Source organism: Sus scrofa, chromosome 11, assembly GCF_000003025.6.
Source record: "Sus scrofa isolate TJ Tabasco breed Duroc chromosome 11, Sscrofa11.1, whole genome shotgun sequence".
In the NCBI taxonomy this organism is placed as follows: Eukaryota; Metazoa; Chordata; class Mammalia; order Artiodactyla; family Suidae; genus Sus; species Sus scrofa.
In genome coordinates, this window is record NC_010453.5 from 4,676,483 (window position 1) to 4,691,170 (window position 14,688).

Consider the following 14,688-nt stretch of genomic DNA (forward strand, 5'->3'; position numbering starts at 1 on the left):
GCCGCGACTGTGGTGTAGGCCGGCAGCTGCAGCTCAGATTCGACCCCTAGCCTGGGAACCTCCATGTGGCATAGGTGCGGCTCTAAGAAGACCAATTAAAAAAAAAAAGTGAACTGTCTTTTTAAAGAAACACATGCAAATAATGACAACAAAAATAATAAATTTGCCTAGCAGAATCCAAGCACAGTATTGTAGGTTTTGTTTTTGATCAACTGTATCCAATTTTGAGCCTTTGCCATTTCAAAACTGTCCCAACCTATGTTCACCTTTAAAAAAACCCTGATGCCCCTGCTGTGCAGTACTGGGAACTGTGTCTAGTCACTTACGATGGAGCATGATCATGTGTGAAAATAGAATGTGTACATGTATGTGTAACTGGGTCAGCATGCTGTACAGTAGGAAAAAAAATTGTATTGGGGAAATAACTATTTAAAAAAAAACCTAAAAAAAAAAAAAAAAAAAAAAACACCTGATGCCATCAGTCAGGAAATCACCGCTCAGTCCAACAAATAATGAACATCGAAAACACCTGTTTCCATTCCACACCTGCTGCTAAAGGAATCAAAGCTTCCCCACCCAAGGCCAAAGGCTGAAACGTTCTCAACATTCAATCTTGTTCTGCAGAAACAAGGACCTCCTTCCTCTACTACTGAAGACACATCTTCCTCCTGCAAACTGTGAAGTGCCAATGGCCACCCCAGGCACTGCCGGTCATCCTGCCCAGGAGCAGTGGCATGAGGCAGGTGCACCACCAGGAAATCCCCCCAGCATCGGGGAAAACAGAAAACCACGGGACCACATTCTGGAGAAAAAGCTAACTTCTTCCGAGGTACCGGGCACAGCTCTTCGAACTAAGCACCAAAGCAGAATCCATGTTTTTGTCTACGGGATCTCACATTATAAACATATTTGCCATTCCATAGAACACAAGGCTTTTGTTTTCGTCTCTCCTTGCCCCCAGGACTTACTCGACTGCTTATTTTATTTGTGCCCAGATGGGATTAGGATCTAATTTGAAAGAATTTCAAAAGTTCCCTTTTCAAGGATCCCTGAAAAACCCAGGTAGACCAAGACTCAGAAATTATCACAATTTAGTCACTGTAATTTTAGACCTTAAACAAGTTACTAGAAGGAAATGACAGGAAGTTTGCTAACGTCTGAGGTGAACTGCTCTCTCTCAGCAAAAATGTGGCAAAGAACTGCAAGTCAGTAAGAGCACCAAGCCCAGCGATGACTTATTAGAAAAAGAAAAGCGCTATGAACCATAAATTTCTAACAGATTAAAAAGACTTAAAAAAAAAAAAAAAGAGTAATGGGAAACTTGGCTTCATCAATTACATGAGCATTCCAGACCGGGGTCCCGAAAAATCCCCATTTTCAACTCTGAAATGACTCGCACTTTGTCCAGGGGAACTTGAGAGCCCTGGTGCCCCTGCCAGAGGCCGTGGCTTCGGACTGAGCCCCGGCCTCACTGTGAGGACACGGAGTCTAAGCAGTAACAACCGTGTGATGATCTGAATTTACGTTTACTGCGCAAAGGACGCTCGGTGAATCACCTCACTCCACATACATCCCCTCATTTGATCTAACCAGGCAATTACTCTTCCATTTCACGACTGCCATCAGGTCCATCCAAACGCAGATAAGCAGTAAGTGAAGTGGGACTCAAAGCTACACACACACAGAGCTTACAAACTGGGGACAAAAAGAATTCCCAATTCTTCTTTAATAAGTTGCCCTGGTGCTTGTTTCTCCAGGCTGTGAAGGTGGGCCTAACATTTCCTGAGTGTCTCTAGCTCCGCAAGGATCTTAAAGATGACGGAGATGAGAAAGACGGAGATTCAAAAAAAGAGAGAGAGAGAAAAGGACTGAATCATTCTGAAACATCTGAAAAGCTGTTCATCTATTAAGTTCTCAGAGGTGACAACAGGGGTGTGCTGTTACACACTGTGCTTTTGTCTCAGGCGGGTTTGCTGTTAAGCCATGTTTCGCTTTTTATGAAATCTGATAGTTCCTTCAATATAATACAGATAAATTTAATCCATTTAGATTTAATTAATAAATAAATTAGATAAATAAATTGATCTTTTTAAAAATCTTCTTTCTGCCCATTTTCCTGCTCTCAGAGCTTGAGTGATAGAAGTTTATGTTTTCTTGCTGGTTTAGAAGCAAGAAAATTCATTTCTGGGAGTTCCCGTCGTGGCGCAGTGGTTAACGAATCCGACTAGGAACCATGAGGTTGTGGGTTCGGTTCCCGGCCTTGCTCAGTGGGTTAAGGATCCGGCATTGCTGTGAGCTGTGGTGTAGGTTGCAGACGCGGCTCGGATCCCGCGTTGCTGTGGCTCTGGCGTAGGCCGGTGGCTACAGCTCCGATTGGACCCCTAGCCTGGGAACCTCCAAATGCCGCGGGAGCAGCCCAAAGAAATAGCAAAAAGACAAAAAAAAGAAAAGAAAATTCATTTCTTGTGTCGTTAACTATTTAGCCTTAATTTTTTTTTCCCTACTTTTTTTAGCTGCCCAGGGCATATGGAGTTCCCAGGCCAGGGATGAGATCTGGGCTGCGGCCTTGACCTATACCGCAGCTGCGTCAAAGCAGGATCCTTTAACCCACTGTGCCGGGCTGGGGATTGAACCCGCATCCTGGTGCTGCAGAGGCACCCGTGCTCCCACTGTGCCACACTGAGAACTCCTAGACTTAATTTTTACATTCATATACAACCTTAAATTTTCTAATACTGGGTTTTTTGGGGGAAAAAACTACTTAATAGGTTTCAACGACCACTTAAATAGTCCCTTCTACCCCACCCCATATTGTCTTTTTTTTCAATACAACTTTTTAACAATCAACGTAACAAAATTTACCAACATACTTTTTATCGACTCCACTGTTTCTTTATCTCAACTTTCTTCTGGACCCACTTTCTCGGGCTAAATACTTGATGACACTTGAGTGAGAGGCGAGAGTTGGGAAACTCTCTGGCCCTTCCTCCTCCCAAGACCCCTTCCCCCAACCACCTCCAGCGCCTCAGAGGAGCACCTTATCCCACAGGCTGCGCCTCTGCTCACCTCTGGACTCCCCGCTTCCTGTCCACACAGTGAATGACCTCGGTTCACGGAGCTCTTCCGTGAGGCTTTCTCTCTCCCAGGGAGAAAATGCCCACTTCTCTTCCACCTGCTCCCCATTGCTTGTTAATGTTTTCTATGTCCACCCTCCACGCCAGCCTTTTTCTCGCCATGGCACACACAGACAATGCTAAGAACACACAGATAAGCCCATCCTCGCCTGGATGCGACCGGCCGAGGTCTCTGGTCCATCCCGACACCTCCTGGCTGCCCCGGGCCAAGAGGGTTCCTTTCCCTGCAGGACAGTAACCCACTGCACACACTGACTGGGAAGCCCCTCGAGACCAGAGCGTGTCCTGGCCATCTCTGCCTTCTCAGGGCCCACGTGCGCCCCGACAGCGCACAGGGTCCAAGAATACTTCCTCAGAGGGCTCAGAAAGAAAAGGCCTTTACAAAAAGAACACATCCTATTACTTTAAAAAGGATACACCCACCCCTTCCAGGAAACGCACTTACTACACTCATTCACCACCAGACAGGAGGCTTCCTCAGGTCACCGAAATCTAATCAGAGGCAACAACATCCTCACTCCCTCACAAGACACCGTGACTAAATCACCACTCGCAGGCAGAAAAGGCATGGTGGGTCCCGCACCTACGAAGCATTTCAATAGGAACACCTGTCAGTTACCACAGAAAAACATCCACTCCTTGTGTAGTTGGAAATACATTTTTACTGGCTCGCAGCTTCAGACGGGCGGCGAGGCTAAGCACGCTCCTCCATCGCTCGGCAGACACCACGCGCTTCTGCGAAAGGGCTCGTGTTCTTTCTTCTGCAGCAGCAGCAGCAAAGCAGAAAGCAGTGACCGCCCGGGACGGGGAAGACCCACAGCACCTCACACGACTACCTTCCCCGCCTTCCACATTCACCACCGCGCCTCACAGGGCCACAAAATTCTTGACCGAGTACTTCTGTGAAAACAAAGAAACTTCCGGGTTTTTCTTCCCAAACTATGTACACTAACTGTCTCTCCCAATCTCCTTTTTTCTGTTTAGGGCTGCACCTGTGGCATATGGAGGTTCCCAGGCTAGGGGCTGAACGGGAGCTGTAGCCCCCGGCCTACACCACAGGCACAGCAACACAGGATCCGAACCGTGTCTGCGACCTACACCACAGCTCACAGCAATGCTAGATCCTTAACCCACTGAGCGAGGCCAGGGATTGAACCCGTGTCCTCGTGGATCCTAGTCAGACTCGTTTCGCTGAGCCTCGGCGGGAACTCCCCAAAGTCCTCCTAACACAAATTCTGGGCATCAGGTCCCCAACGCCTAAGTCTCATGTACAGGTCCTTTCAACAGCACTGGGTGTCTGCATGTTTAACTCAGCAACCCGTAAGGCCTCGCGATTCCCAGCATTTAGCTTTTTCTTCCAACACCTTACGGTACTTTACAGACATATAAGCAATCCTCTTCTAACAGCAGGCTGGGCACCTGCACCTGGGGCCGAGGGCGGGACCACGGCCCTGGGGAGCCGGGGAGCCGGGGGACCGCCAGGAAAGCCGCAGTGCAGCCTCACGACCACAGGAAGCTGTGCGCGTCTTTCCGTATGAAAAAGACGACTTTCCCTCTCGAAGCGGCATTCCCACCTTCCCTAAGCTTCAAAACATGTCTGCACAGAAGTTTTCTTCCCAGACAATACAATCTTTTTTTGTTGTTGTTGTCTTTTTGCCATTTCTGGGGCTGCTCCTGCGGCATATGGAGGTTCCCAGGCTAGGGGTCTAATCGGAGCTGTAGCCACCGGCCTTCGCCAGAGCCACAGCAACGCGGGATCTGAGCCACGTCTGCAACCTACACCACAGCTCACGGCAACGCCGGATCCTTAACCCACTGAGCAAGGCCAGGAACCGAACCCGCAACCTCATGGTTCCTAGTCGGATTCGTTAACCACTGAGCCACGACAGGAACTTGGAAACAAATAAAATCTCTTTCTACAAACTATTCAAAACAGGGGGGAAAAGACCAGCTACCTTCTTAGCATGTAATCTTATAATCTAACCTACTTCACTTCAAAATAAATGTGTGCTTTCACAGAGGCATATGCCATTACTAAGCCGCTTCTCGTGATGAAAATGAACTAAAATAACCGCCCTTTTTTTTTAAATTTTCCATTTTGGTTGCTAGCACTTGCTGAGCGGACGCTAAGGAGCAGTGCCACGAGTCCTGCTCCGTGCCCAGACGGGAGCAAATCACTTGACCAGGGTGATCGGAACCACCAATGCTACCGAGTGACAGTACCACTCCACGACCCTACAAATGGGTTCTGATTTCACCCCCGCTGTGCAGATAAGAAAACCGCGGCACAGGGAAGTCACGTGTCCAAGGTCACACTCACACCCACAGAAATAAAAGTGGAATCTCAAAAAAAGGACACCAATACACATCTTCTTTTGAAATAATATTGGAAAAGAAAAAAAAATGTCAAAAATAAGTACATAGCTATGTGGGTCAGCCTGTCTGTGAATAAAATGGTGACAGCACTAACCGTCACTAAATGCTTTTGAAGGAAGAAATCTGTCTACTTTGGACCATAATTTTCCACAATCCTATGACACTGGAAAACCTAGGAAACCAAGTACAATTCATGTTTAACTATATCTAAATCCATGCTCCTGTACCTCTTAAAATATGATTAGATGTAACCTAGTGATAAAGGACTAATATCCAAATACACACACACACACAAACCCATAGGATCTGGTAGAAGAAAAAAAAAAATTTAAAACGGAGAAGATCTGAACAGACATCTTTCAGAAGAAGACCTGCCAATGGCCAACAGGCACATGAAAACATACTCTACATCACTCGTCATCAGGGAGATGCAAGTCAAAACCACCCTAAGGTATCAGTCCACACCTATGAGATTGTGCCAAAAAGACAAGAGAAAACAAGTGTTGGCGAGGATGCAGAGAAAAGGGAACCCCTGTGCCATGCTGGTGTAGCCACTGCGGAAAACAGCATGGAGAGTCCTCAAAAAACTAAAAATAGCACTATAATATGATCCAGCAACGCCTCTTTGGATATTTACTGAATAAAATTAAAATACTAATTCGAAAAGATAAATAAATGCGTTCCTGTGTTCATTACAGCATTATTTACAATAGTCAAGATATGGAAACAACCTAAACGTCCATCGACAAATGACTGGATTAAGATGTGGTATGTACATACACAATGGAATACTACTCAGCCGTAAAGAAGAACAAAAAATGCCATTTTTGACAACATGGATAGACCTCGAGGTCTTTATGCTAAGTGAAATAGTCAGAAAAAGACCAATACCATATTACCTCACTTAATTGCAGAATCTTAAAAAAAAAAAAAAAAAAACCATAGGCTCATAGTTGCAGGGGACAGACTGGTAGCTGCCAGAGGCAGCAGAGGTGGGGCAGGGGGTGGAGAGAAATGGGTGAAGGAAGTCAAAAAGATAAAAGAAAAAATTTAATTAGGGAGTTCCTGCTGTGGTGCAATGGGTCAAGAACCTGACTGCAGTGGCTCAGATTGTTACAGGGGTGCAGGTTCGATCCCTGGGCCAGCACTGTGGATTAAAGGATCCGGCACTGCTGCAGCTGCAGCAAAGTTCACAGCTACAGCTCAGATCCAATCCCTAGCCTGGGAACTTCTGTATGCCACGGGTGTGGCCAAAAAAAATTAAACATGATTAGCGGTCCCAAAATGATGATATCAGTAATTATTTATAAAGTCTCCAGGGATCAGAGAATACTGAGTTTTAGATCTACAAGGAAACAAACACAGAAGGAATATGTATTAGTGTCTAGTCCAATCCCTTTATTTTACAGACAAGAAAAACTCAGAAAGGTTTAAGAGACTTTCCCATATGCACCAATCTAAATGTCAAAATCTGGACTAGAGTTTTCCTTCTGGTCCAACTGCTCTTTTGAATATACCATGAGGTAGGACACATTATAAAATACTATATTAAGCTTCTGGAACTGAGCTCCTGAAAGAGAAATCAAAACACAACTAGATTACTTAAATCTAAAAAAATGAAGGTTTCTGGAAAATAATTAATGCTAGGTAAACGAATGCTTAAATAATCTTTCCGGAGACAGAAAACATTTCAGGAGAGCTTCGGTGACACACTGGCCTGAAAGGCAGGAAGAAAGAACCACACAAGAGAATGGAAGTGGACTCAGCGTCCGGGGGCCTGATCAGAAGCCCCACGAAGACAGGAACCAAGAAAGACAACCAGAGGAGTTCCCATCGTGGCTCAGTGGTTAACGAATCCGACTAGGAACGCTGAGGTTGTGGGTTCGATCCCTGGCCTGGCTCAGTGGGTTAAGGATCCGGCGTTGCCGTGAGCTGTGGTGTAGGTCGCAGACTCAGCTCAGATCCCGCATTGCTGTGGCTGTGGCGTAGGCTGGTGGCTACAGCTCCACTTAGACCCCTAGTCTGGAAACCTCCATATGCTGAGGGAGCGGCCCCAGAAAAGGCAAAAAGACAAAAAAGACAGACAGACAACCAGCTATGCTGGGACAAAGTCTGGCTGAACTGGCCCCATGGATCGTGGGAGGCTAACTAACCCGCCTTGAGAGCTATCATCAAAAGATGAGCCAGAGGTGGAAGGTGAAAACCCCCAAGAGGGAAAGCAAAGCCAACCGATATAAAATGAGACCGGAGTCTTCACACATGTTTCTCATAATTGAATACAGTATTTAAAACCATACTTTTAAAGCACATTAAAAGTTTCAAATCCAGGAGTTCCCATTGTGGTGCAGCAGAAATGAATCCGGCTAGGAACCATGAGGTGGCGGGTTCGATCCCTGGCCTCACTCAGTGGGTTAAGGATCCAGCGTTGCCATGAGCTGTGGTGCAGGTCACAGACATGGCTCAGATCTGGCGTTGCTGTGACTGTGGTGTAGGCTGGCAGCCACAGCTCTGATTGACCCCAGCCTGGGAACCTCCATGTGTTGTGGGTGCAGCCCTAAAAATAAATACATAAATAAATAATAAAAAAATTTCTAAAAGAGGTTTCAAATCCCAAAGGTCTCACCTTTATTTGCGGTATCAACGATTCACGGGGAAACTAAAACGTGAAATGTCAAAAGCTCTGGGAAGCAGAGCACATTATTTTTTGCTTCCTTAATAGTTTCCAGACTCTTTTTTATAGACTACTTTCCAGGAGGTCCCGTTGTTGCTCAGGGGTAACAAACCCCATGAGCATCCATGAGGATGCTCGTTCGATCCCTGGCTTTGCTCCGTAGGTTGTGGGTTAAGCATCAGGTGCTGCTGCAAGCTGGGGTACAGGCTGCAGGTGCGGCTTGGATCTGGCGTGGCTGTGGCTGTGGCACAGCCAGCAGCTGCAGCTCAGATTCAACCCATAGCCTGGAAACTTCCATATGCTGCAGGTATGGCCCTAAAAAGGAAAAAAGAAATCTCTTCCAAATTTCCTATAATGAGAGTGTGTAATTTTTAATGTCCAATATGTATTTTAGCCAAATTCAAAAGATCAGCAGGCTTATAGAAAGCTTATTCTAAACATTCTCTCCACTGAGGTTTTCAAACACAAGTTTAAACATTACTTATCGTTATTTAACCATTTATGATAGAAGACTTATTTTTGAAGTTTTCTCATCAGAATGATTTGTGGTGCTTTTTTTTATTATAGTTGATTTAAAATGTTTATTTTTGCAGTTTTCATCCCTCCTAAACTAACATTAAAAACAGCAAAATTAAGACTTCCCGTTGTAGCTCAGCCAATTAGGAACCCAACATAGTGCCCATGAGGATGTGGGTTGGATCCCTGGCCTCGCTCAGTGGGTTAAGGATCCAGCAATGCCACAAGCTGCAGCATACATTGCCAATGTAGATCTCCAGATCTGGCGTGGCTGTGGCTGCAGCGTAGGCTGGCAGCTGCAGCTGCGATTCCACCCCTAGCCTGGGAACTTCCATATGCCAAAGGTGTGGCTGTAAAAAGAAAAAGAAAAAAAAAAAAGAAAAATGGGAGTTCCCGTCGTGGCTCAGTGGTTAGCAAACCTGACTGACTAGCATCCCAAGATGGGGGTTCCATCCCTGGCCTCGCTCAGTGGGTTACGGATCTGGCATTGCTGTGAGCTGTGGTGTAGTCACAGACTCGGCTCAGATGGCTCAGATCCCACGTTGCTGTGGTGGAGGCCGGCAGCTGCGGCTCGGATTGGACCCCTCACCTGGGAAGCTCCGTATGCCGTGAATGCAGCCCTAGAAGGAAAAATAAAGACACATAAGAATGAAGGCAAAATAAAAACGCATGTTTTTAAAAGAAGAATTACATCCACATCACTTCTTGAGAAGGAATAGAGAAAGTTATTACTCAGTATAACCTTCCGACTCTATGAAGACACTACCCCCACCCCCACGAACAAGGCAGGGGCTTGGAGGGTTTCCTCTCGGCCTCTTTCTGGAGGGATAAGCTGCACCAACCATACAGACAGCTGACCCTTCGTCGGTGACCCCGGGGAGACTCAAATAGTAAGAAAAGACCGTCAGTCTCACCTGGGACTTGTCTGCAGTAAGTACAGTTCAAGTCACCACCTCCAGCCCCTGCGCTAGACACAGGCTTTTCAGAAACAAACCTGTCGGACCCACGGAGCAGCTGACTTGTGGCCTTGGCCTCGCTGCCACCATGTCCTGGGGACGGAGCTGACCCCCAGGGGCTAAAGGCGGGCAAAGAGCCAGGCCAGGGCTTAAGCTCCCCTGTAACGACTTCTTCCTTACCCAGAGTGTGAGCCCCCCCAACACCCTCTTCCCAGCTGGGACTCCCACAACCCAGCAGGGAGAAAGGACGGCCCTCCCACCCCGCTGTGCCATCTAGGGTCACGGTCACTTTCCAAGCGGCTCTACAACTTCCACTGTGATTTCAAAGCATAGGCCCCACTACACGTATTCGGTTGCTTTCCCCACTATTTCACAACTATGAAGTATAATATTAAACATTTGGAAGCTACTCTAGGCCCTGAAATCTGAAGCTACTGCAGTGGCAAAACAAGCACCTTGGGATACTGAAATTATTTCATGGACAAATAACAAGAGCCACTTCTAGAAGTACCCTGCAAATCCATCCACTGCCGTCTAAACTTAACCACACTCACTCGGGTGGAGCTGTTAACACTTTAGAGAAACAAACTAAGGTTCCCAAATCAGCAGAGCCGGTGGCAGACCACAAGAGGCACCTGAAGAGCTTCCCTGTTCACAGTCACTTAGCCCAATTAAAGGGCTGCTGATTCGCCCAGGGGCCTTATGTGGACACATGAAAGATTTACGTCAACTTTATTATTTATAGAACAAAATGTCAACTCATTACAAATGTGTTCACAGCTGCCCATTCTCTGAAAGATCATTCTCTTCAGGTCCAGCCCCTCTTCTCTCCACCGCCCCACACACAAGCCCAAGCTCACTTCCCCCAGACATCGGGGAGCAGAAACCAAGGACCCAGGAACGCTGTCCTGCACACAGGAGTTAGTGCTCCACCAAACCGCAGAAATAAACGAGAGACCTTCCACTTAGGGCCTCCGCAACCTAATAAGGAGATAAGAGAAAAATGTACAACACAGCAAGTGTGGTAAGCGCTGCTGAGATTACAGAAAGGCTGTGAAATTAGACGGGGAGGGGGGGGGACGGACGGACAGGCCTCTGATGCTTCAAGGCTACCCGCTCGAGAGACAGCCATGAACTTGCCAGACATCTGTACAAGCGCAGAGGTAAGTATCTCTGCTTTTCTTGATTATCAATCTTGTCATTCTCAGACGACAGACGGCGGTTCTCTTGAAGAATAAACTGCAGGTTACTTTGAGATGTTCAACACTATCTTGGGAGCGCATCAGAATTTCTTCTAGTGAGAACACAGACACACCCAATCTGAACACTACTTCTGGAGCAATCTCATTTGGCTGGGCACCGATGTTTCTGTATCTGCCAACAATACCCACACACCACATGCAACTAACGCACCCCGAGCGAAAGCCCTAGAAAGAGTTTTGGAGTCTACAATTCTTGAGATCATAATCCCACTTACTCCGTATTTGACGTGGCAAATCCCTCTGCGCCTCATTTTCTGAATCTGATTAGAGTATATATTAATATGGTTATGTGAATACAGTTTGTCTTCCTTAACTAGGATGTCAACACCAGGAAAGCAGAGACTGGCTGGACCACTGCTGTCTCCCCAGCGCTCTGCATACCCTCTAGCACTTGGCAGGTGCTAAACGGGGATGAACAGGCAGCAAAGGGTAACACATCACTCCAGAAACTAGACTTTGACAGTGAACCATGACCTGACAATCTGTGCAGCTCAGCAATCCGGCAACATTATCGCTTTCCAAGATGTAATTATCACATTCTTTTTGAAGCAGAATAAGATAATAATTGGCCTACCTAAAAATAATTAATGTACATGACCCCCCGAAATCCCTCTAACATCGTCCCTTTAATATCAAGGCTTTCCTAAAATGTGACTTGTGAGAGAAAAACAAACATCCGTTTGAGGAAACGGGTTCTTCAATGATTCATCCTTCAGTGTGATTTAATACTGTAGACTTTAATCCCACCTGATTTCAGCCATTTTTTATACGGTTCCTCGGCGTGCTGTATAGAATCTGCTTCTAAAGCCTCTCTCCTATCTGATTCACCATTCAGCACTTCTTAAAGGTATGTGCAAGGTCCCACCCCTAATTTTAAACGGAAGATTGTTTGGGGAACCTGCTATAAGCGTTGAAAAGGGTTGGTAAGACGTAAAAAAGAAGGAAAGATATCAGAAGTCTTTGATAACATAATCACTGGGCCCGCGTTGCAAAGGATAACTTTTCTGTGATGACTCATAATTAAGAGCGCTAGATCTAAGTCCTAAGGAGCTAATGAAACCAATCTGCCCCACCGTGTGGAAAGCTGGTCCTTCTGCTCGAGCACCGAGCACCGGATTGAAACGCACCCAGGTTTTGCTTAACTCGGGACTTTTCAACAGGCATTAGCACTTTCCCCTTAAAGTGGATTTCAGAGCTCCGGTGAAACACACACAGCAACCCTCGCCGTCAGCTCCTGCAAAGAAATACTTCCAGCCACACACGGATGCGTCTGGGGCATTAAAGTAAACAAATGACAGGAATGCTGAAGCCGTTTCCAAGGTTTACGTGGATTCCCCACGACAAGACCGCCACCTGGGCTCAGGGTTGCAAATGGGAGCTCGTTCCTCTCAGGAAGGGTAGAAAAGGGGGGGGAATTTCACCAGCACTTATTTAAAGTTTCCACCTTCACACACACCCCTTCCCTCGGCACCGGCGGGGGGCTCGGCCTCGCCCGCGGCGCGGAGAGGAAACCTGCGCCCGACTTCCGTCCCCTCCGGGCCGGGGAGGAGACCCTGCCTTCCTGCCGCAGCCCCCACGCCCGCCGGGGACCCTCCCCGCCCGGCCCGGCCCGGCCCGGCCCGGCCCGGCCCCGCCGGACGGAAAGGCGGGCGCTCCTCGCGTCCTTCCCCTCCGACCCCGGCCGGGCCCGCGGCCCCGCTCGCGCGCCCACAGCCCGGGTGCCTCGCCGCTCCGCCCCGGCGCCGCGGGGACCGGGGGCCGAGCCCCAGGCGCCGACGACCGGCGCCCACCCCGCCGGCCACCCGCGCGCCGCCGTCCCCCGGGGCCGCTCCGCTCGCGTCCGGCCGTCCAACCGCCCCCGCCCGGCCCGCGCCGCCCCCGCCCGGCTGCGGCTCCGCGCTAGGCCCCGCGGGCGGCGAGGGGCGGGGACCAGGGCCGCCGGCGGGGTCCCGGGCCGCCCGCCGCCCCCCCGCCGCACCTACCATGGTACAGATGGAGGCGAATTTGGAGACTGTCATTAGGATTTCCATCCGCCCAGCGCCATCTTCCACCCAATCACAGCGGCGGCGGGCGGGGGAGGAGGAGAGCCTGGCCGCCCGCTCGCACCGCAGCCCGCGGGCGGACCCCGAGCCGCCGCCGACGCACGCACCGAGCCTGCTCAGCCGCCGCTGCCGTCGCCGCCGCCGCCGCCGCCGCCGGCACTCCCCGCCGCGGGCCCTAGCCCCCGCCTGCCGCCCGCCCGCCCCCGGCTCCTCCCCGGCGCAGGGCGCAGCCGCTGCCTCGGGGCCCGCGCCTGCCCGCGAAGCCGCCCGCCGCACACCCCGCCCAGCGCGCTGGGGAGCGGGCTCCGCTGAGGCCCTAATGCCCGGCCTGCCCGGCAGCTGCGCGGCCCCGCGGCGCGCCCCGCCCACCGCCGCGCGCCCCGCCCACTCCCCCTCCGGCCCCGCCCACTCCCCGAGGAAGCCTCTCCAGCCGCCGAGCGCGCGCGAGTCGGGGAGCTCCGGCGTCGGCTCCACCCCGCGCGCGGCCGGGGAGGGGCTCGCGCGGGCCCTGCCTCCCGCCCGCGTCCTCCGGGTCCTAGAGCGGGTGCGCGGGGAGAGGGGCGCCGGGGGCGATGAGGGCCCTCGGCGGCCGTCGTGCAAGGGGCTGCCCCGCAGCCTCTACCGAGGGCCCTGTCCAGACAGAAAACTGAAGGGGCGGTCTCAAAATTCTGGGTGCGGCGGGAGGAAACGTGCTCGTAAACGGTCAAAATAGCGAAGGTCATAGAGAGTCCCAAACAGCTAGAATGTAAGGTGGTTTGTTTCTTTTTACGCACATTGGGTGGATCACCTAGGTCAAAATACCGAAATGTAGCAGAAGACAAGTTCATTACATAAAAATGAAAGCGGCAAAGAAGAAACTATATACGCTTAGTTCTTTGAATTAAGAAAGGTCAATTATGGGGAAGGGGGCAAAGCTGCTTTTCCTGTCTGCTTGTCGGCCATAAATTTAGAATATGGTTATAAATATAGTATCTAAATATACTGGTTCCAAAAGTTGAGTCGCAAAATAGGGAGGATGTCAACCCCGCGCTGATGATGTTCCCAGAGACGAGAAGTCCCGCAAGTTGAGAACAATGTCCTGTGAGAAAGAGAGATGGTGTTAGTCAGGGGGATAGTTCCTATGTGCCGTTTTTATAAAATGCATCATTGCACCCTGTTCTTTGTGCCAGACAGCTAGGCTTTATTTATTCCTATTTGCGAAAGAAGTTCAAGTTAGTAGCATAGCTTTACCAATTATTATATTAGAAAGCTTGTGATTTTTCACTGTTGGAGAACTCGTGGCGAGGGGCTTTTTGGGGTTCCTCGGTTTCACTGGGGCAGAAATTCAGACAGATCTCTAAAATCAGATATGCCTTAACTTGCAGGTTTAAGACATTCAAAAAACAAAACATTCAAACAAAATTTAGATGAAGAATAGATTTCTGGCACATGAATGCTGTTTCCACAGTGATTTCCACTATAAGCTTGCTTGGGGAGGGGGCGATTGCAAATAGAATATACCCAAGTCCCAGCGTAGCTGGCCCACTTCTCTAGGCACCTGCCTCCTTGATAGCCAGGCCCTCCCTCTATGCACTGATACACGCAAGCCAGTGCTAGAATGTGCCAGCACCACGCATTCAGGTACCTGGAGGGCTGGCCTCCCTATTCGCTGCCTAGACTTGGACTGGAGTAGTGCGTTATAGCCACACGGAAAGGCACAGGTGATACCATTGCAGAGCCTAACGGCAAAAC

At 49.4% G+C, this 14,688-nt stretch overlaps 1 protein-coding gene across 1 annotated transcript in view; it reads right to left on the reverse strand.

Annotated features, from left to right (window-relative positions):
* USP12 (ubiquitin specific peptidase 12) overlaps positions 1 to 13,309 on the reverse strand; it is a 77,518-nt gene extending 64,209 nt beyond the window's left edge. Inside the window, exon 1 of the mRNA XM_021065513.1 lies at positions 12,898 to 13,309. Within this exon, the coding sequence (XP_020921172.1) occupies positions 12,898 to 12,945 (48 nt within the window). The 5' untranslated portion in view covers positions 12,946 to 13,309. The remainder of the gene's footprint in view (positions 1 to 12,897) is intronic.